The sequence below is a fragment of the Ambystoma mexicanum genome, chromosome 12 (assembly GCF_040938575.1).
Source record: "Ambystoma mexicanum isolate Mex_15411 chromosome 12, UKY_AmexF1_1, whole genome shotgun sequence".
NCBI lineage: Eukaryota > Metazoa > Chordata > Amphibia > Caudata > Ambystomatidae > Ambystoma > Ambystoma mexicanum.
The window spans coordinates 671,386,051-671,409,605 of NC_090936.1; the positions used below are offsets into that span (position 1 = coordinate 671,386,051).

A 23,555-nucleotide genomic window follows, 5' to 3' on the forward strand; every position below is an offset into this window, starting at 1 on the left:
GGATTCGTGGGCTAGCTGACATTCAAGAGGTCTATCTCATCCTCGTGAGTACAGTTCTTAAGTTCCCTTATGTAATACCATCAAGAGTGTTAGTACACAGATCCTGTCATTGCTTGCCCTCCACGTGGGTTTAGCGCTGTCAGTACCTGTAACAGCAATTGGGGGTAAGGCACTTGCCGACTTTCCTCGCGGTCAGGTGCTTACCCCACATCCCTTTTCATATATTGGTTTTGATGTCACACTCTATTTGCACTCCTGGGTTCTAGCATACCTGAGTCGTAGTTCCTGGGTGCACATTTCCCTTGCCATATTCGCTGCCTTTGTACTCGCCTGACTAATCTTGACAGCAACCCCTAAACTTTTTTCTGTTTTCACCATGATCTAGACTTTGCCAGTGAAGTGCAGCCTTCTGCTGCACTCCTCTGGGCTTTCGCTCCATTCTTACGGGGAAACTGACATGCCCTTAAGACAGTCAGTACCGGGAAACGTTGTTTTCCGTAGTTTCTTTATCATGTTACAGCTTTCGCGCAACATGGCACAAGAGGGCACTGTAAGCTAAGTTACTGCTCTCTTGGGTCTCTAGTCTTCTACAGGCCCTAGATACTCTCTTTGGATTGTAAATGAACGGTGCAAGTGAATCACGGACGGGATTGGTGGCAGTGATCATTTGTGTTTTTGAGCTCCTTTTGGCGTTTTAAGCGCGTTTCTCGCGCTTAGCCCAAAATGGTGGCCTGGCTCCCAAAATGGCCAGACCACAAGGCTCTTTGTCCTGTCCGCTGACCGTCTTGCCCCCTTCACCTTCCCCAGGTCGAGCCGACCCGGGGCCTTCCTTATTTGGGCATGTACTTTCCCGCGAAACACAGATGCTTTTGCGGTCTTCTATAGGCCTTGTGTGTGCCTCTAGTATGGGGGCTGGGATGTCTGGTCCCAATACACATCCTGGGCGCCAGAGAGTCTAGGGTGGTGTGAATGCCTGGGACCCCCATGGTCTGTGATAGGTCCACATATGCTGTGAGTGTTTTATGAGCGGATCTCCCATTGGGTCCCCTCCGTTTTTTTGTGCGAAGGGAACAGTGGATAAGAGGGGGCTGGAAACGCCACTACCATGTTGATCTCCTGAGTTCTCGCGAACAAAGGAATACAAGAGCCAAGTATCTTGCAACCACGAGGCTGAACCGAGGAACCGCTGGTGACCCGCTGAAGGACTGCTCCTCTGCACTTCTGTCGCTTTGTGAAACCCTTTCTACCTCTGATCGAGCTAGAAGGCCTGTACTGGTACTTCGACCCCTTGGAATAGTGGGAACAACTATTCTCGGCATCTTCACCATCTCCTGCACGTAAGCCTTCGGAAGTGTCTCTGGGCCATCCAGCAGACTGACCAGCCTACCCAGGAGTCTTGCTCTGTAACCGCCGTCAGGTTGTGTTGTATTAAGAGTCCTTGTCACTCTCACCCGATTCGTACACTTGGCATTCCCAGGTTTGAAGTGAGTAGTGTACAGACATCCTCAACTCAACTTCTGCTACTGCAGAATCTACATGACGCCGAGACGTCCCCTGCTCGTATCTGAACCTACCAGCACTGAAACTGACGCAGAGAAGCCTGGGTCTGCCTGCATCGGGGACCGGTGAGTAGCATCGCTAGGAACTGGTCGCCCTCCTACAGTAGCCCATCACTTTTCCCCACTGTGTCTAACAGCACGCCTTTCCGTACTTGCGCTCTGCTTCTGCCCACATGGAGGCTGCGCTGGAGTCGCAGAGCTCTGTTCATCTTCAATTGTTCATCGAACTAAACTGCCCGATTCCCTCGAAGAAACTCCCCTTTTTGCCCGTTGCCACCAGCGTGTGCAGGTACTTTTGAGCACAAGGCTCCACTCTTCGTAGGGCTTGGACTTCCTTTTAGTTAGGTGCCTCTGAAGGCGGACTGGGTCTAATTATTTGCACTGCCCGTTTTCGTCCCCATCTAGGTGGTCTACACATTTCGTGCGTCTAACTCGTTAGACTCGTTTGTATTTGTATATATATTGTATTGGTTTGGTATGTGTTGGTTTACTTGAGTTTTATTGTGGTTTCTCGCTACGGTCAATGTTACAAAGGCCTTGTAATAAATGTGTATATATTTTTAATATAACGCCTGTTGGGAGTAATTTGTAAGTGTACTTGCTTTGTGTGCTCATTGCGGGCTTTCAGTCACCCTCGCCCCTCTTGAGACCTAGTCTTGACCGCCGCGATCGCTACCCTGATGGGTCTGGCTTGTCCAGAGGGTACCCTGTTCCAAGAAACTAGGCTGGCCTTCTGAACCTCTGCCCCTCCAGGACAGAGTTCAGAAATCCATCTTAACAAGCAGTCAGGTATAAGGCAGGAAGAAGAGGAGGTGGGGGAAGGCAACTAGAAAGAGAGCTGTGTGTCGTCTGCGTAACACTGGAAATGAGAGGAATAGGTGGAGATCAGGTAGGCCAGAGGTGCCAGGTAGATGTTGAATAGCCATGGCAAAAGGATAGATCCCTGAGGGACACCGCTTGAGATTGAGGTGGAGGAGAGAATAGGACCCATTTGGACTTGGCACGGTCTGTACGAGTGAAAAGAGGTACGCCACACCAGTGCCCTGTCTGTGATGCCTCGGGTATCCCAGAGACAGATTATGAGGATGCCGAGGTTGACAGTGTCAAATGCAGAAGAAAGATTGAGGAGGATAAGAACATAAGGAGTGTTAGAGTCCTGATTAGAGAGTAGGTCTTTGCAGATATCCAGGAGAGCAGTTTCAGTGCCCTGAAACTGGACTGGTGGTCATGGAGGCAGCCATCCATTTCGGTGTGGAGAGTCAGTTGGGGGATGACCAGCTTCTCCATGAGTTTGCCCAAGAAAGGGGTGATAAAGATAGGTCGATAGTTAGCTGGGCAAGAGGGGTCAGCAAACTGATTTCTTTGGACAGGGTGCACAAGAGAGTGTTTGAGAGGTTGTGGGAAGGAGCCTGTGGCAGAAGTGTGGTTGCAAAGGTCAGGACAGTGTTGATGTGGTTCTTGATGGCTCTGGAGTAACAGGGTAGCAACTGTTTAGAGGAAACTATCATAGAGCAGACAACTCTAGAGATCTCCTCTGGTGCATTGGGATAGAGGGAGCAGAGTATGTGAGGGGAGTCAAAAGAGGTGAAAGAAGGAGGGAGGTGGGGAGAGCAGATGACAGAGAGGGCAGGATGTCAAGGGTTTTGGAGGAAAAGTGGGAGGCCTGGGTGGGAGGAGGAGAAGAAGAGACAGTATTAGGATTGGCAAGTTCCTTGCAGAGTTCAGCCATGTTATTTGTGGCTCTGTATATGTAAGCTTTCCTTGAAGCCGATGGAAAGACGGTATTGCCTTTGGAGTAGACGGCAGGCCAGTTTGTCAGGGGATGAGCTACAGGTCTGCCACTTCTGCTCAGCCACTTTGCACTTTAGTTTCAAAACGGCTAAGTCAGAGTCATACCAAGAGTTTATTTTGGAGGCAGGCTTCATACGGATCCTCATGACAGGGGCAAGGATGGCCAGGATGTTAGAGATATAGAGATAGTAGTTAGTTAGGACAGAGTCATAAGGACAGCCCAAAGACGGGGGAGGGATGAAGGAGGGATGATAGGCACCAACAGCCACGAGCTTCATTGGTTGAATGATGGAGAAGGAGATTGGCAGTGGGGGTTAAGGAGACAGGGGAGGTGAAAGAAGAGAGGAGTGTGTGGTCGGACCAGGAGAGACGGGTAATGAGGGGGTTGGAAAGAAGGATGTCTGTCGAAACTAGGGCACCCAGAGTGTGCCCTGCCTGCAGAGTGGGTTGGGCCAGAGGGGAGGATAGTGAGGGAGAGAGTGTTGCAGAGTTCACAGAAGAAAATGGTGGCCACATCAGGGAAGTCATGATGGATGTTGAAGTCCCCAAGGAAAATAAGTTTGGAGGAAGCAAGAAGAGAGGAGGAGAGGTCGGCCTATTCAGAGAGTAAAATGGAGGGTAGGGGTGGGGGGTGTCTGTAGATGGTAGCGAGAGTCACAGAAAAAGAAGGAGAGACAGACAGCCTGCTGACTAGGCTTTCAAAGAAAGAGTAGGATTGAGTGGGGATGTTTGAGGCAGGAACCAAGCATAGGGAAAGTTAGGCGTTACACCCTCCTGATTATTAATAATGTTTTGTTTCAAACTGTACATCTGTTGTCTGTTTCATCTCTCGATAGCATGTCTGACTCAGTACCTTGCACCATAAAAATGAATGAAAAGTGTGTTGGCGCCAATCGCACTGAAGTGTGCAGTACTTCCCAGAGGTGAAGTATGATTATGCATTCACAGGAACACCATGTTCCAGCTGTAAAAAAAATCTGTAAGCAAGGTTCACTACTGGTGAATATCCAACACACTGACATTTCATTAAAGATGATCTAAACACAAAATATCAATAGTTCTATGCATAAATATGTTGTTGCATACTATACCTCTTTTATCTTGTTATGAGACAGCACCAGCTTTTCCAACTTTGACCATTTGGAAGGGTCAATTTTCATATCCAAAACACTAATCTGATTGTGGCAAAATATAAGTTCTCTTAAATTGGAAGATGCCCAGTGTAGAGGCCCAGGAAGATCCATAATCTTGTTGTTGCTTAAATCTATTGATCGTAAACTAGAAAACAAACAGAATTCATGCAGTGGCTAATAATTGATATTGATCCACCACTATCAATACTGCACAAGCAGCTGCAATATAATGAATGAAACAATTATTTCATATCATATACATAGTGTCATGCAGTACACCCAGCAGATACACAAAACAAGGAAAGTGAAACAGCAATTAATATTGAGAAAACAAAATATACAGTGAGTTGGGAATAAATGTAGGTGGGTGTAGCTAAAAGGGTTATGCTGAAGAATTAAAGTTTGCCTTCATTCAGGGAAGGGCAACGTTCCATCGTGCTTTCTACAGTTCTATCCTAAGTCAGAAACAATGGCAAGTAATTCTGCACAAAAAAGGAAGGTTTTGTTCAGGGGTTTGCCCTCGGAACTCACTAGTAAAAAATTACCAAAGTAGTCATAAACCAAGTGTACGTCAGGCAAGAAGTAATGCAGTTTTATTCAGGGCCCCAGACACAGCTGGTACAGCAAAATTCTAAGAGAACGCGGAACAGAACTGCATTAAAAGGCGGTGTCAAAGAAACACCCCCAAATCAAAAGGATTTATAATCGTCTAAACTAATTAACATCAATCATTTTGCAACACTGAAACATCTCCCCACACAAAGCTGATTGGTGATTGCATGTGGAACCCCTATAGAAAGGCATACATTTTCTATGATGGTGTACCACAGACCTTACCACACCATCCCAAGTTCCCACTTGTGACGTCAAAATTAAACCCCCAATTCCCACATCGCAATGCCAATTCATTGAAACATTTGAGAAGACCTGCAGAACTTTATTAATATGTCCCAGTCATCTCAACGCAGTTCTCATGAGAAAGCCTTCTACCATGACACTGTCAGAGCCTTGAACCAAGAACAAGTTACTGTGTAAATGTAGCAAATTAAAAATTCTTTGACCACCTTCCAGGCAGACATTTATTCAGGGGGAATTTGAAACTGCCAAGGGCTTTCTGAAACTGCCAGTAGAACAGGCTTCGCAAATTAAATATGCCGAATTATAAAATGGTTGTGCATGAATTGCCTTTTTGGCGGGACTTGTGAGCTCTAGTTATGACCTCAAAAGTAAAAAACATTGTTTGCTTGTTGCCATGCAATCCTGGGATTGTGTGATTTGTAACGTGCTACCAGCTACTATGGCGTCTGAGCAAATTACTGAAGCGAGCACACGATTCTGAAAAAGCATTTTTTGAGGCTTTCTTTACCACACCTCAACCTAATACTAAACCGTGTTCTACTTACCTGTGACCTATCTTTATAATCTATGTTTCTGTAACATGAGACAAATGTTTAGGGCATTCTGCAGCCTAGTTCAAATTGTGTGGCTATCAAGGAAGGCCACCTCCCATTCAGAGTGCTGCTCCCGCAGCAGGGAAGTTTGCACCTTTTTACTGCGCTGAACTTGCATTTTCACTTCAGATTGTTTTCCATTGTGTTCCGCAAGTGTGGTGAGTGTGCGCATGTTCCTTCCACAGGGATTGTTGTTGCTGATGGTGTTTGTGGGGGCATGTGTCAGCCAACACGTGTGTATGGATGTCACTGGACCTACTATGCATGACTTTATAAGTAACGTTGTTATCTGCAACCCACAAGTTGGTGAACCTACAGCGCATGTTGATATATCACACACTTTATTTTGTCTTGAAATTAAATGTCTTTTGTGTCCATATGGTTCTTCTGTGCTTACCCGTGTTGCAGAGTGTGGTCAGTAGCATTCAGTCCATATGATGGGTGCATAGATTTGTTCAATAGAAGTTTGTTAATGATAGTGTAGTTGTGTGGGTGATGCCACAAGTGGAACACACTTATCAGTGACTGTTTAACTATGTTCATGTACAAGTATACTTTTCTTTTTTTAGAATTGAATATCTGATGGTTTGGCCGATTCCAGTTTTACATATTTCGTGCTATGCACCAGTTCAAGTGAGTTGAAGATCAAATGACAATGTTGAGGTATCCATCCTGAAAGATCACCACCAGATAGGGCATCAGGGTTCGATTTTACTAGGTCAGTTGCTTCCAAAATTTGTGAACTTGAATAAGTATAGAGGAAAATGATTCCTCATTTTACTGAGTAAATTCCATGTAGCCTTCACTATAGGGTTACCAATGCCACACTATGCAGTGAAAAAGTGCCCTGCCTGACCAATTCGTTTGTGGAACCACTGGCTGGATCCGAGATAATCCCTCTTGAGTTGCATCTCCACAATATAATAATCCTCTTTTTAGGATGAAAGGACTGGCCCGACTGCGTCATCCTTTCTTAACTACTTTCCCAAAGGCTTCTGTGAAGATGGGGTTGTTCCGCTGAGCAAATGCCCGATTAGGGAAGGTATTCACCTCATCAAATTCTGGGTGAGGCAGGGTCTTCCTTCCTTCAGGAGGTCTGCTTCTCCAAACCCTTTCATTACCTCTGTCTGTGTCGGTTTGATGTGTAGTTTCTTGGGGTATTGAGAACAATGTTTTTTCAAGTATTCACTGAGCTATCTTCTCCCTCTCTTTTACAGTGTAGGAATTATACCCACGATTATGCAGGAGGAAGTTTTTATTTTTATTATTATGGTATTTATTGAGCACGGATCTAGATTGTAGAAGCAACGGAGTGCTTGACAGAGATGTATAACATTACAGATCCACAATGGAGAGGTTTTCAGTGGTAACAACAGAATGTATATACAGCGGGGGTTAAGATACCGAGGGGGACAGATGAGAGGTACAGCTGCACCGAGTGGCGGGGAGGAGAGGGACAGTCGGCGTCTAGCGATCCAGGTGGTGCAAAGGGCCATGAGATGGCCTAGCTGTTGAGGAGGAGAGACTCCGTGAAGAGGAGGGTCTTGAGTTCTTTTCAGAATTGTAGCAGCCTGGGGGCAAGTCTGATGCCAACGGGGAGGATGTTACATAGTCTTGGGGCGCCAGCAGAGAAGGCTTGTTTTCTGGTCCTTTCCCTTTTGCATCAGTGGATTTCAAGTCTGCACGTGTCCTGGCTTTGGATAGCTCCACGAGATAGCTGGGTGACTTGAGGGCTACTGCCTTATAGATGATGCAGCAACCTGAAGGTGAGTCGTGCGTGCAGTTGGAGCCAGTGAAGGTCAACGAGGGTCGGGGTGATGTGGTTGTATCTGCGTAGACCCTGGATGGTGGGAGGCCCTGCGTGGAGTGCATTGCCCCCATCCAGATGGGGTAGGACCTGTGCTTGAACAGTGGATCTAAAGCTGTCCGGAGGGAGGCAAGGCTCGACTTTTCGCAGGAGGGCAAGCTGATACTAAGCGGTCTGAGTTTTCTTAGCTGTACGTGTCTTTAAGGAGAGGTGTTTATCGATGTAGAACCCAAGGGTCTTGGCGCAAGAGGTGAGCTCAGGTGTGAAACCCTCAAGAGTTCATGGTTGATAGCCAGGTCTGTATGTCCGAGTGTTCGGTTTTGTTGGTGAGGAGTAGGAATTCAGACTTGGAGGGGTTGAGCTTGAAGTATGCACTGGATATACAAGACTGCATCAGCGAAAGGCAGGTTTTGAACCTATGGATGTCCTTGATGGAGTTGATCTTGAGGTATAGCTGTGGGTCATCGGAGTATTGGTGCATGTGGACTTTGTGTCTAGGAGGGCTCCCAGTGGCTCCATGTATAGATTAAAGATCACTGGGGAGAGGATGGAACCCTGAGGGACTCCACAGGTGACTGGAAGCAATGGCCATCTAGGAGGAGTCCATCTGAATGAACTGCTTGCAGTTGGCAAGGTAGGACTTGAACCAGTGTAGGTCAAAGTTGCTGATCCCTATGCACCGATGTAGGGTATCCATAAGTGCCTGGTGTTCACTGTGTTGAAAGCGGCCGGGAGGTCGAGTAGAACCAGGAGGCAGGGGTGGCTATAGTCAAGGATGTTGAGGGCATGGTCGGCCAACTGTATAGCTGCTGTCTTTGTGCTGCTGTCTTTGTGCTGCAACAGGGTCTGAATCCAGATTAGGAGTTTTGGAGGAGATTGCTGGTTTCGATGTGTTGATGCAGTTGTGCGGCTACCACTTTCTTGATGATCTCACCTAGGAAGAGAAGATGGGTGATGGAGCGATATGTACATAGGCTGTCGAGATCCAGTGTGGGTTTCTTTAGTAGGAGGTGGATTTGTCCTATTTTTAGGGTTGAAAGACAGGTGCCTTGAGTTAGGGAGCTGTTGATGATCGCCAGTTAGGGAAGGCAAGCTTCTTTTGGGGAGGGTCCTGAGGATGGATAATAGGAGAATCATCTGTATACAATGTTGTTTTGAGGGCAGCCAGGGTTTCAACCAGGTCTTCTGTCGAGTGCGTCTTGAATGATGTCCAGGGTGTGGCGATTTTGAATCTTGCAGATTTTGTCGATGAAGGGGTGGAAGGCAGCAAATTTTTCGATGGAGTGTGGTATGGCAGGGTTGGGTAGCGGGTTGAGACGCTGCTTGACTGCTTTGAAGAGGGCTCTGCTTTTGTTGTCAGTTTCTGCTATGGTATTCTGATAGTAGGGGGCCTTGGCTTAGTTGATTAGTTGTCGGAGGGTTGCTGAGAGTCCTTGAGGAGTGCCAGGCCAGATGCAGTGCTGGAGCGGCGCCAGATTTTCTCTCGTTTCCTGATGACTTGTTTGCTAAGGTTGAGTTCTTGCGTGTACCATGGTGCTGACAGTTTAACTTTGAAGGTGCGTTGTTTCAGAGGCATGTGTTGGTCGATGGAGGCTGACAGCGTGGTGTTGAGTGCTTTCAGTTGAGAGTTTCAGTTTGGTTGGGGGTGTTCGGTCCATGAATGGTGCAGGTTAGTAAGGTCTCCTGTGAGGGCTTGCACTGTAAGTTCTTTAAGGACCTGAAGGTTTGTCTGCTGGGCTTTTGCTGGGAGTGCTTGACTAGAGTGGTGTGCAGGTGTTGAATGGCACAGCCAGGTGGTTAGACCAGTCAAGCGGTTGAGGAGAGCTGTAGTGAAGGGAAGATCAAAGTGCAATGAGGATTAGGTAGAGGAGGTTACCTTTTTCGTGTGTGGAGTCTTTCATGTGCTCTGTGAGACTGAGGGTATCGAGAAGGTTGAGGAGAGCTTCTTTCATCAGCTTGGTGGCCTGGTTGCCTGGGAGGTTGAAGTCTCCTAGCAAGACTTTAAAATCACATCGGTAGTCAGGATCAATGAACCCGCAATAGAGTCTAGCCATTGTTTCCAGGCCAGCACAGACTTGGAAGCTAATCTCATATAGGTTCCTTTTGGGGCCAACGTTAGTCTGGTGGAATTAGGTGTCTTTCACCTGGTGTGATCGTGATTTCCGTGTGGTGCTCTGCAGGTCAAACCCTATGGATGCTGCAGTGGCAACCATATGGGCCTGGGCCTTGGGAGTCAATTTAGTAAATAGTAAGGGTCCCCTACTTTTATCAGCTGGTAAAGATCCCCACCCCTGACACCATATGTGGCTGATCAGAAGGAGGACACTGACTCTTTGTGGCCATTTTAATGTATGTTGTATTAAAGAATAATAAAAATGCCTATCTGTCCCCATTTCTATGGGGTGTTCCCTTCATATCAAACTAACTAAAGCGCTTGTCAGTCAGTGAATGTCCAAATGTGTCCACCGTCCAAACTAAACTTAAGTGACCCTACCGCTATTCTAACAACTAAAGACAGGAGAATTAATTTCTTCTCCTGGAGCTTTGTTTTGGTAAGTGTCTTCTTTCTTCTCTTTTAGTGTGATTTTTTTTAAATAGTCTCTTGTGACTCCTTTGATCAGTTCATACAGTTCCTTCAAGGCTCTATAACAATACTTTATTTTCCTGGAATTTGCTTTCTTGGGTCTTGAATAATCACTTGTCTTATTTAAGGCGACATTCCCTTCTTCCCAGGATACTGATACTCAGTCTCCGAGTTTCATCATCATTCCATTTCTTTACTCTTTCATTCATAATACAGGGATGAGTATGAATGGTCTCAATGATTTCTCTCATCAGTCTGCTGTCTTATTCTTTCATTTATATTTCTGGGACGAGTTTTAATGATCCCATAATGATTACATCATATTTTGTTTATATTACTGGGATGAGGATGAATGGCCTATTAATAATTAACTTAGGCCTCCCTACATGTGGCTGGGGTAACATCACCGGGGACTCGCTATGCGGTTTTCTTCGTTCTCTCGTGGTCCCGCTTCACTTCGACGTCTCAACACCCATTTCCTTTTCTGGTACGGTTCATCAGCTTCTTGGTTATCCTTCTGGTAGGTAGTCATACCCACCTTGTGGTTTCTGTGCAGTTTGAGACACCTCGGCCCACCATGGGATCTCCGTTGACACAACACTACAATTGCCTTCTCTCGTCTTGGCTCTCTTTGGATGCTCCATGTCCCATGTTCCACTCGCAGCATCTAAGCAATTCTAAAAAGTTGCATGCTTTGCCGGCGGTGGAGTTTCCTTCCCTTTCAGGTGTTGTGTCATCTCGCCCTCATGTCAGCTATGGAAGATTTTAAGTCTTCTGGCATGATTGAACAACTTCCAAAAACTAGACCGCTGTGTTGATATACTGGTCTTTGTCTTCTTCATTGCTCCGTCCCTCTTTCTCGTCTCAGTTGTCACCATGCTGTTCCTTGCGTGATGTTGAGGAGGTTGATGTTGGAACTCATTGAGAGTGATCAGCACTACTCCTTGCCTTATCATCTCAGTTGTTGGCACACTGTTCCTTGTGTGATATTGGGGAATACCTGAAGTAGACCTGGCAAGTGGTTGAGCGAGAGTGTTACAATATGCCATCAAGGCATGAGGAATGGAGGGAACACCTTTAAAAGGGAATGGGTGGTATATGACTTTCTCCAATGTCTATCTATCTACCTATCTATCTATCTATATTGGTTTTTGTATTGCGCAATATCACCCGAAGGCCTCAGAGCGCTCACATGGACAAACGCCAAAAAGAAACAAACGCAGGCAACATGGCAGAAAAGCAAAACAAGGAGCATAGATTACTCATTGCCGTCACTGAGCAACCACGTCTGGAGTTGTTTTTTTGTTTTTTATTCTTGAACTTAATCATTAAATGGATTTGTTTTACACCATCTTCAGCATCTTTGGTAGTTTGTTGATTCACTGCAGTAGTTCATATCTGTTGAAATGTCCAAAATAACTGGCGAATCATAGGGGCCTAGTGTAGTAGGTTTAGTTTCCAATTTTGTCATTATATGCAGTAAAACTTTAAAAGTAGCTATTTGCCAAGAGGCTCTATCCCTGCTGATCATCCTTGACCACCAGGTTTGTTCCTCTGCCGTTGACGGATGAGTGAGAAAATGTTTCATGTACTGGGACCGGATGCCCTCAGTGCCAGGACAGGATATTAGTAGATGGCGAATTGCCTCCTTCTCGTTGCTGCAAATTCTGCATGAGTTGGTGTCCTCTGATTTGAAGCATTTCATTGGTGTCAAGAAGATTCAATCTAGCTCTCATTATAGCATTTCGCGTTAGTCGACTAGGGAACTTTTTTAATGTAACCCTGTAGCACATTCAATTTAATCGTTATTGGAGGGAGATGATATGTAAGTTTACTTCTACTTGTCACAGATAAGTATCCAGTCCAGTTCCTTTATTTTTTTTAGGACTCTTGTTGGGTTATTCATCAAGTCTTCTGAACACAACAGTTTTTAGTAGCGCTAGGTTATCGTCTCTCCATGATTTTAGCATTTTACGGTTTGATTTGCGTGCTTCTCTAGTAACCAAACTGTGAAGGAAAGTATTGTTTGGAATGACGCATTTCCTGTAGAGCATCAGAGTATTACAATCTAAGGTGCCCTGTAATGATAGCAGACTCAATTTGCGCCTGATCAAAGAGGCTGAGGTTGAGCTAGGCAGCCCCAATACCACTCTCCAAACGTAGGCCTCCAATTTTGGCCATATTGTTTTTGGTAGATAAGGCATGGCCTCCGTACCATAGGTCACTGTTGGGACAACCTTCGACTTGTAGAAGTTTAAGGCTGGGATGGTGGAAAAGCGACCACATTTCCTGTCTATCGCCTTTCCTTGTGTCGCCAAGTTCCTGATTTTCAAATGGAGGGCTTCTTGCATGGCGATTTCTTTTTTGGAGCTGTCCAGAACCACGCCCAGGTATTTAAACTTTTTGTCCAGTTTTGTTTTTCCAGTTTCTTAGCTGAATGCTCCACAACCATTATTTTCATTTTTTCAATGATTATTTCTAGGTTATTTTCAATTGTAAATGTATGTCAGTTGGTCAATTGGCACTGCAGGCTGATAAGGGTCTGATCTAATAATATTAGATCATCAGCGTATAGTAGTCTGCTGATTTTTACTTGGGCTAGTTTCGGCAGAAAAGATCTAATAGCCTCCTCTGTATATAAGTAGTCCCCCATGTAGGCCACAAAAAGGGCCAGTGCCAGAGGGCACCCCTGCTTCACTCCTCTGTCACAATGGGTGCCGATAGACTTCCTTGCTGATTCAGTTATATGTTAGTATCCGTATGCAAGATTTTGATGGGTTCAAGAATGTCGTTTGGACATTCCCAGGCTTCCAGCTATTCCCAGAGCTTAGCTCGATCGACCCTGTCGAAAGTCTTGGAGGGGTCAATGAATGCAGTGAACAGTCTAGGGCCGCCCTCCATCACGTTACTTTTCAGAATAGCCAGGAGAAAGATGTTTATTGCTGTTGCTAAGGTCTTTATAAATCCCGTTTGGAAGTTGTCGTAGCATGGGGCTTGAGTCGCCCATTTTTGGAATTTTTTAAATAGTGATTCGTAGACTTTTCCGATCAGATCCAACAGTGCAATTGGGCAGTGGTTAGAGGGATCAGTGTTATCGCCTTTCTTGTAGATCGGAACCAAAATGGCTGATGTCTATGAGGGTGGGAAAGATTGTGACTCTGCACATTAATGAAGACGGATCTTATGAATTTTGATCATTCTTCAGGGTATGTCTTCAAATCTGAGTTGGTAATGCCATCCGGTCCTGGCACCCTGGATTTTTTCAGTTTTTTAAATAAGTCGCAGATTTCCTCTTGGTCATCAAATTTCACCTGTCCCTGTGTCGATTTAGTCCCGTTTGGGTCCTCCTGGGACATCGAAGGTAGAGATCTCACCAGCGGTTTGTTCAAAGGAAGTTGGAAAAGAGTGCTGAAGTGGTTTGTCCAGGTTGCTTCGCTAATGTTGTTCAAAATAGCCACACTTTTTGGTGCTAGCGTCAGTTTCAACAAGGGCCAAAATTCCCTGGCGTTTTTACTGCAGATTGCTTTGAGGATTGCTTCCGCGTCTTGCTGGTACAGCTTCCATGTATGAGATCTAGCCCAAGATTTATATGTTCTGGTGGCCTCGAGGACTGCTGTTTTAGCCAGCCGTGGTTCTAAAGTCACTGCTCTTCTTTTTCCTTTTCTGTATTCTCATCGATTTAGGACCAAGAGTTTGTCGTAGGTGTGTATAGTTGTCGGAATCATGGCATGTTCCCTCTTTCCGGGTTTCTGTATGCCGTGAGCAGAGGCCCATAATCGACAGAATTAAGTTGACCATCATCGCCGAATTTGTAATATTTAACAGATAGTTCTCTGATGCCATTTTCAGTAAGTTTCAGCCTATTTCCTTTGTTATTCTGCTCCAGCCCAACTTTCATCCTGTCTTGTTTATGGCGAGTAGACTTCCAAGTCGTCAGCAAAAGATTGTGACCACTGGATGCTGTTTGAATAACTTCGAAGGTGGTAGTTAAAGACAGAAGTGGGTCAGAGACAAAAATATGGTCGATGGTAGACAGATTTGCCGTTTGACCATGTTGGAAGATGGTCCGGATTTTTAAATACCAAATCAAGACTAGACATCTTCCTCGTGTTCATCAGGTTCAGCCATTCAGTACTTCTGTGGTTGGCTGAAGAGGAGTTTACCTTGGGTTTCTGTTTTTTTGCATGTGGCGTTTATGTCCCCACACACTAGAATGTGGTAGGTTTGGTAGACAGCCAGTATGTTGTCAATTGTACTCTCAATTAGGTCTAAATATTTCTTTTGATCTATTGCTGCCAGGTTCCAATAGGTGTTAAGAACTGCAATTGGAATTGATTGTTAAAGGTTTCATTCCGTGGAGTTTTGCGACCAGTTTAGCAAAACTGCTAACAAGGAATAATTAGCAACTAGTATGTGTGACACGGTGAGGCCTTGGCCATTTCGACTCGCCATAAGGAGACCCGATGAAGGTCGGCCCAGGGCACCTTTTTTTGCCGGAGCTAGAACTGTTTCATATCCGTCTAAGATAGGTTTATTGGTGAGCCACGTTTCCTGTAGAAACAGGATATCGAAGCCGCCCAGGTCCACGTCGCTAGTTGTAGTTCGATGAAGATAACCCCTGGTGTTCCATGAGCCCACCCTCAAATCGCAGGAGACAGCGTCCTCTGTAAATACCGAGTGAGTGGTGGGCTTCCTGTGCTTGAACTGCTATTTGGAGCATTGTGTTAACGCTTTTGGGAGCCATGACCAAAAACTGGGAAAGGTCGAGTTGGTTGTTCGGAGTGCCGAACTGTCTTTCTTGGATTGAATGTCTTGGGTGATCGTCCTTTTGGTTTCTAGACATTTAGATATTTTGGTTTGATGTTTTTCGACGTTTTTTAGTTGTGGGGTTCTAGAGTTTGATATTACTTCAATCCCATGGGTCAGTTTATGCTTTTTATTTTGCTCAATCGCTTCGGTTGAAGAGCGGACATCACCGGGTCTGTGAGAGGGTGATCCCTTGGTGATTAACACGACTTGATACGTGGAGTAACGTGTTAATTTATGTTGTTTTTCTAGTCGCTGGTGGTTTTTGCTAGCTTTCCATTTCCTCAATTCCTTGTTTGATGATAGCCCGTAAATGTTGTGGTTTTCGGGTTGAGTATGCTCCTTCTGTACGATAGTCATATCCCAGCCTTGAGAAATCACTTTCCTGATCTATCAAAAGGTCCTTCACCCTTCTAGATGCAATATGAAGGTAGCATGTGGCTCTACCGTGATAATGACTGGGCTTTACTATCCTTAGGTCATCCGTTTTAATCTGTCAAAGTTTAGGTATATGGTGGAACAAGGACAAAACTCCTCTTCTGTTTAAGGTAACCTTGTCACGGTTTTCCCTAATTTGTTCCAGTTTGAGAATCCATTTTCTGGTTGAATTATCAGACCGTGTTGATTTACGGTAAGCTTCGGTCCTAGATCTGTGGTGTGTTTCAACACAGCCTGTTCTCTGGCTTATGTTGAACTCCTTCTGGCAGTTTTGAGGTTTTTATTGCTATGGCAATCTATAAACAGGTTTTGTTTCAAGTTTTTAGAACAGTCTCCCAATTATCTCGGTCGTGTTCCTGGAGGGCAAAAGGTCTGTTTTTGCTCTTCCCTCTAGTTCAATTGTGCGTGGGAATCGTTATATCTTGACAAAACTGTTTTTGGTCTACATGTTGCTGGTCGTAATATTTTTTTCCTACGTTCCGCTAAAGTCAAAAAAGGGGATGAGGACTTTTCGTCATCTTTTTCTCCAGGCGTTAAGCATGGGTTTGGGTTTCCAAGGGTAACCTTTCTCTGAATATTTTGTGCGGGCTGTTTTGCCGTGAGGAAAGGGGCCGCATCGTGTGAGTGCTGACTGAGGTTCATAAACGATTCACTTGCCATAAACTCATCTGTCTTTGGTGAGTCCGGTAGTTTTTGATTTATAGTTAGGGCATGGTGGTTGTTGGTTCTACACTCTTGGTGAATTGTTTGATTTAGCAAGGCAGACTTGTTGTTTGTGGCCGATTTTGCCAAAATGGGCATTGTTGATCTATTTTCAGTTGCCGTTTTGGGTCTCAAGGCTTCCAAGTTCAACTGGGGCTTTTCAGGTCTGAGCTTTGAGGTGTCGAAGATAGAGTAGGCTTGATCCGCCACTCCAGGTATCGCCACTTCATCTTTGACCTGTTCGTCCACTACAAGCACTATTTTCCTGGGTTTCCCTTGAGCGACCTGTTTGGATAGTAATTGTTCTTTTTTTAGAAGAGGTCTTGTCTCCAAGAGGGGGAGCCGGGTTTATCTGGTGAGTTGATGTTAAGTTGATGATGGGTGAAGGACTAGTTACTGTATCTCCTTGGGGGATGGAGTTACAGCGTTTCTCTAGACAGCCAAGAACAGTTTCTATGGCCGGGAGACGTGATGTTACAACATCCATGTTTGGGCTCGGGGTTTTGATTTTGTATTTTTGAGCCATGACGTAGCCTTATAAAAAAGATTAACTTGGTGTGGATCATAGCATGTAGTGTTGTATGATCCTTCATTGTGTCGTATAGGGATTCATATAAATTGGTGAAAGGGGCCAGTGCAATCGTGAGTGTTGACATAATTGAAAAAAAATGTCTGGCTTCTTTGATGGAGTTTCTTTGTTACTGAGTGTTTTCGATTGTGTCAGTGACATGGTGGTGTTGGAATTGAAATAGCAGATTTTTCAAAACGAGAGTCACTGTCACCGAAAGGTTTGGTCCTTTCCCTGATCTCAAGGTCACTTAGACTGATGGAAAGATTTTTTTGTTGTGAATCCTGTGGATCATGTCTTTGGGGTCTGAACTCACTTTTTCGCTATGAGGATCGAAACCCATCCAATTTGCCTCTTTCTGTCTGGGCCTTTCGGTTGAGGCGAACTTGATGTTGAATACGAGCTACTTTTAGGTGGTTCTTCTCGGTTTAGTTGTAAGTCCAGAGAATCTAAACCAACAGACTCTTTATTGAGCATTCTGTCTTTTGACAATATAGGTGGTAGTTTCTTTGTTTGTAATTTTGGTGTTTCAGATAGATGGGTATTGGGTGATGTTTGCCCGTTTTCCGACGAGTCGATGGCCGGATTCAGACCTGCAGGTTCAACGGATGTGGGTCCTCCCTTGGCAGTCCGCTATCTGGGATGGCTGTTCTAGGTCTTGAGAGGCGATGGTAGTTGTAATTGCTTTGTGAATCGGTTCCTCTTCAATCCTCCTTTGCTTGCTAAGAGGATGGGTATCCAGAACAGCTTCTAGCAGTTCTGCATACATTAGTTCTTTCAAGGTTTCAGCATGCCAATTCCCCTGTTTTTTTTATGCAGTTTGTCAGAACAGTTAATGGGGAGGAGTTTGTCCCCGATTTCATACCGAGTGATGTTCTGTATTTGTTGAGGCCCTGTTTCGGTAAAGAGTTTTTTTCTGAGGGTCATTTGCGCGCTTTTTGTTATTGCTGTCTGCTTTTGATCTAGCCCCCTTTTTTCCCCTTTCCAACAGCGTGTCCATTGAGGAACGAGATCGTTTCCTCAGATTTCCAGTTCCAAATTCCTAGCAGGTTTGCAGTGGAAATTTGCATAGGGGGCGTGGCCCTGTCTCCGTGGTGGTGCTAGTGTCGTGGAGTTCCTCCACGTCTGGACGCGGCGAGACTGGCCGCATCGCATTCTCCTCAAATTCCAGCCACAATGCTGGGGAAGGGGGCCCAATGCAGGGGAGGGGGGGCCCAACCTCCGCATAAACTGGGCCTGAACCACGCGAGGGTTCGTGCCTGCACCCAAGTCACTGCTCCAACGTGGGCATGGGGTCCCCTTCACCCAGGACTCGTGCAAAACTCCAGCGCCACCCAGGCTCTGCCCGGCGGCAACCGAGGGGAGAGCGCAGTCACCTCCACAGCCGGGGCCGTGCACATCCGCCGTGCACAGCCCACCCCAAGCCTCCCACGGCCGGGCCTCCTGCTCGATAGCACACACATCCGGGGATACTAACTCGACCCCCCTCCAGGGAAGGCCAGTAAGCAAGCGGGGACACCATCGAGTGGGGCCAGGGGCCTCCTCTGGCTCGGATGTTCAGCTGTGCACCACAGATGGTCTTCAGGTTGGAAAGCTGGAGTTGGGTTCAAAAGGGTTTGTGTGGGATCATCGGATACCGTTTGAGTGGTGGACCCGGGAAGTTGGTGATGTGTTTTAGTGTCTTTCTTATCTGCTTTTCTCAAATTGGGTTTACCACATTTCAGAACTGTAGAGTGGGACTCCTCCAGTGCTCGAATTTCAGAGGGCAGTTGTTTTTCTAAGTTCAGGCTGGGACGCATGCTGCATCGATGCAGATTATCGTCTTCATGAGGTGATGTAGGGGGGAGGGCAGTCTTGGCAGTCACGATAGCCATGACTGCACGACTGCCACTCTCCATCACTCTGCGTCCGCTCCGTGGTCTCAGGCAGCAAATGTAGGGAAGATAGATGCTCTGCCTCTAGAAACCAGCAGAGGGAAGACAGACCAAGCAGACCAGGAGAGACTGCACAACTGCCACTCTTGTTTTTTAAATATACGGATGGATCCACAATTTTGTTTAACGACAGTGGTAGTGAGTTCCAGGATTTAGGAGCCCAGAAGCTGAAATTAATACTACAAACTCTTTTTAGGAGTTGGCAAGGTTGTAACAAATCGATGTTACTGTTAGATCGCAAGTATCTCCTAATAGGTGTTTTCTGTATTTTGTCCGAGAGGTATTTGGGAGCCATCCCGGATACGCATTTGAAGACAATTACAGCACTTTTGAATTTGATTTGTTGTCTGACTGGGAGCCAATGCAGACTCCTCCTCTCAGTCGAAACCTTTGAGTATTTGCTTAATCCATTGACTGCTCTAACAGCTCCATTTTGAATAGTTCGCAACTTGCTTATGTTGGAATTAGAAGTACCCATCAAGCTATTGCAGTAATCAAGTTTAGAATTAACAATACCACCAGTTATTATAGCCAAGTTAAGCTTGGATAGGTATGGGTGAATTTGCCAGCAAAGGTTAGAGAAGTAAGCACAAGTTGATTTGCATGTCTTTTGAACTAGAGATGTGAGTCCATGTAGACACCGAGTTTTTACATGATCAGAAACCTTAATGATACTATTGTTAATTTAAAAACTATGGTACTTATCCTCAAGAAGTTTTAGTCTTTGCGGGGTACCAATTATCATTAGCTCAATTTTAACTTCATTAAGAGCAAGTGACTTTGATGCCATCCAGAGAGGAATCGCTGAAAAAACATCTCTTACTCTACAGGCATCTTGTTCATAGTCTCCGCATAGTGTGAACACCAGCAGGGTGTGATCAGCATAATTTGTAAATTTGACACCCATGGATCGTAGCATATTGCATAAGAGTTTAGAGAAGAAACTGAACAGAAGTGGCGACAAGCAAGAGCCGTGAGGGACACCACATAGTAGTGGGATGATTATGGAGGAGAAGTTCCTCTGGACGACTGCTGCAGATCTAGGGCCTAAAAAAGATTTGAACCAGTCTGCTGCGGCCTGGCAGCATCTACCCACTGTAATAAATATTTTGGTTAAAAGCTCATGGTTGATCAAGTCAAATGCCGAAGAAAGCTCCAGCAGGAGAAGGAGTGCAGGATTTCCATTCTCTAGAATGGACACAATGTTGTCTGAAGGTCCAGAAGGGCTGTCTTGGCGCCATGGTTGGCCTGGAAGCCAGATTGTTCCTTAGCAAGAATATTACTTTCTACAAATTTCTGGTATGGTTCATAAGCAATCTTGTCAAAAATATTCAATAAGAACGGTACACTGGTAATAGGTCTGAAATTACCAGGTATTGCGGGATCAAGATTCTCTTTCTTTAATAGAAGAGTGATACGGGCCTCTTTGGGGTTGTTGGGTATAATGATTCATCAAAAGATTGATTGACAAAGTATGTGACCCAAGGGGCCAAAGTAACAGCAAAATCTTTAAAGAGTTTTGCAGGAAAGGCATCGCCTTTACAGGAGGATGGCTTCAGTTTATGAATAATGTCCAGAACTTCCAATTCTGATACTCTTTTAAACGTTAACATTTCCAACGGTGGTATGAATCCAGGATCCATGTTCTCTAGTGTCACAGAGAGATAGAAAAAGGTATTCAATTGTTCCTTGATAGCCTGTTGGTGTTTCTCAGTTTTGCTATTAAAATCATCATGAATGGCTTGACACCAAGCATTACTTTCTTGTGACTGACTGGTAACCAAAGGGCTCTTTAATTCTTCCAGAATGGAGAAGATTTCCTTACTATGAGATTTGGCCCGATGGATTCTGTCGTTAAAACAGTTTGCTTTGGCATCAAAAATGGTTTATAACTTTCTACAGCCTGTTTGTAACACTTTATATTTTCAGAAGACTGAATTTTTCTCAAGCATGTTTCAGCAGTTTGTTTAATACGTCTCGCTGTCAAAATGTCTTCAGAAAACCATTTGTTCCGATTAGTAGATTTGTTCTGTTTGGCAGGTTTAAGGGAAGCGAGCGTATCAAATGCTGTGTTATTAGCTAACCTAAAGATTTTGGTAAATTCGTCGAGAAGGTAGCGTTTCAGTAAATGATGTTGTGTCATCCCCGTGAAGTTCGCCTCCCCTCATGTGGTCCTCCCTCATATAGCTGCCCCCAGGGTCAGGATCAAGTAGTGGCTGCCGTCCTCTGGCCACATGGGGAGAAGATAACTCTGGGAAAGGAGTGATAACATCAGATTCATCACACTCCCTTCTGGTGAGACTGGACGAATACGTTCGCTAGAGGAAGAATTTAACACCCTGGAAATAAAGATAAGGAACAAGTTACCTACCTGTAACTGTTGTTCTCCAGCATGGGTCTGGCGTGGATTCACATGCTCATTAATATTTTCAGTCAGGATGGGAATCCTCTGTAAAAGTTAAAACAGTTTCACTTTCGTTTATAAACTGTTTTTCTCCTATAAACCGATCCCTGAGCTCTGGGTCATACTGCCCTCTCCCTAAGCCCCACCTCTGACAGCCATCTTCAGATTTAGTAGCACGTAAAGTGGCAGTAGGACCAAGAAAAGAGCCGCAGAGGGGCAGGCGGGAGGGTTTGCATGTGAATCCATGCCAGACCCATGCTGGAGAACAACAGTTACAGGTAAGTAACTTCTTCCTTCTGCAGCATGGGGTCGGGCATTGATTCACATGCTCATGAATACAGAACACACAGCAGTACATAATTACACCACTACTGGAAGTGGCAAGGCTCAACAGAAGCAATCTCTTACCTCCTCACCAGGCCCACCTTCAAGCTAACAGGTTGCGCAGCAATGCTTGGCCGACCATGCACTCCTCCCTGGACTCCCTGTCGACGCAGTAGAGTTTTGTTAAGGTATGTGTCGACCTCCACGCAGCAGCCCTGCAAATGTCCAGCAGGGGCACACCAGACGGGTACACCGTCGTAGCAGCAATCGCTCTGGTAGAATGGGCTCTTGGATGGTCAGGCAGCGGCCGGTTAGCCAAACGGTGACAGGTGACACAGCCGGAGAGCCACCTAGAAATGGAAGCCTTGGACAGGGACTTGCCATGGTTAACAGGGCCAAAGTTCTCAAAAAGCTGAGATGCTTTCCGAAAACTCTTCGTGCGGGCCCCATAAAACTTTAGCACTCAAGCCACATTCAGCGAGTGCAAAGTCCTCTCAGCCAGCAAACTAAGGCGTCGGAAGAAACACAGGCAACACCAAGGGTTCGTTGAGATGAAACTCCAATGGGATCTTGGGCATGAAGAGGGGTGCGCCTGAAGCACCACCCTTATCTCGTGGAAAGTCAAATAAGGCTACTTGCAGGACAGGGCTTGGATATCACCCACTCCTCTGGCAGAGGTGATGGCCATGAGGAAAGCTGTCTTCCAATGCAGAAACCTGAGCAGAGCTTGATGCATAGGCTCGAATGGAGGACAGATGAGCAGAGTCAACACCAGGTTGTGTTCCCACGCCAGGGCCGGAGCCTTCACCGGCGGGAACAAACTGAACAATCCCTTGATGAACTCCTTGACTAAACGGTGCAACCAAAGGGAAGACCGTCCTGGAGATCAGTTGTAGCGGGAGATAGCCGCCAGGTGTACTTTGATGGAGGCATGCACCAGCCCTGATTAGCCAATGACAACAAGTACGGGAGAACTTGGGGGCTGTGACCCTCAGAGGGTTAATCTTCTCCGACCGGCACCAAGTCGCAACATGCTTCCATTTGTGTACGTAGCACTTCAAAGTCGACGAAGCTCTGGTTCTGGCGAGGACATCTCTGCAGTCCCCCGGCAGCTCATCACCACCAAACTAATGCTGCAGGAGCCAGGCCTTCATGTTCAGCGAACCTGGGCCGTGGTGTAGAATTGCGCCTCCCTCCCTGGTGAGAAGATCTACGACCACTCGCAGCTTGACCGGATGGTACACACACATGCTGGGAAGGTCTGGGTACCATATCTGCCTGGGCAACGCTGGTGCGATGAGGATCATCCTGCAACGGTACTGTCGGAGTTGACTGATGACTCGTAGCAGTAACAGCAACAGAGGGAACGCGTATAAAAACAGCCCTTCCCAAGGGAAGGGGAATGCGTCCCCCCCATGCTCCCTGGCTGGCAAACCTCCGGCACTTGGTGTTTGCCGCTGTCGCCAACAGACCAATCTGGGGACTGCCCCACTGAAGAAAAGTTTGTCCACTTGATCCTGCCAAAGCTCCCACTCGTGGCAAGAGCTCAGTTCCCTGCTGAGAGAGTCTGCAACAGTGTTCTTTATTCCTGCCAGGTGAAACAGAACGTGGAACATTCCCTGGGCGACAGCCCAGTACCACAACTCCTGTGCCTTTTTGAAGAGTTCTTGGAATCTGGTGTCCCCCTGTTTCCGGATGTAAAACATTGTGGTGGTATTGTCCGTGAAGACCCTTACCACATTGCCCTTGAGGGACAGCAGAAACGACTTGAGGGCCCAAAACACTGCCCATAGTTCCAATACGTTAATGTGTAGTGAAGTGGGAGAATGGGAGAAAAGACTCCCCTAATCTCCTCGCGCCCCTGGTCCAGAGGACCGCGGCCCAGACACCCGCCACGAGATGAATTCGTCTATTTACCAGACGACCAAATACCCTGGTACAAGAATATATGGATGTGCCCACCAGCCTGTCCGCCAGCCTGCCTGCCCTACTCAACCGACACCTGGGGCATGGATGAACTCGACTAAGCCGTCCAACAATCATGAAGTACATCG

At 46.0% G+C, this 23,555-nt stretch overlaps 1 protein-coding gene across 1 annotated transcript in view; it reads right to left on the minus strand.

The window, feature by feature from the left end:
• The window catches only part of LRRK2 (leucine rich repeat kinase 2), a 2,398,611-nt gene that overhangs the window by 1,272,810 nt on the left and 1,102,246 nt on the right, over positions 1-23,555 (minus strand). Inside the window, exon 27 of the mRNA XM_069629211.1 lies at positions 4,442-4,628. Within this exon, the coding sequence (XP_069485312.1) occupies positions 4,442-4,628 (187 nt within the window). The remainder of the gene's footprint in view (positions 1-4,441; positions 4,629-23,555) is intronic.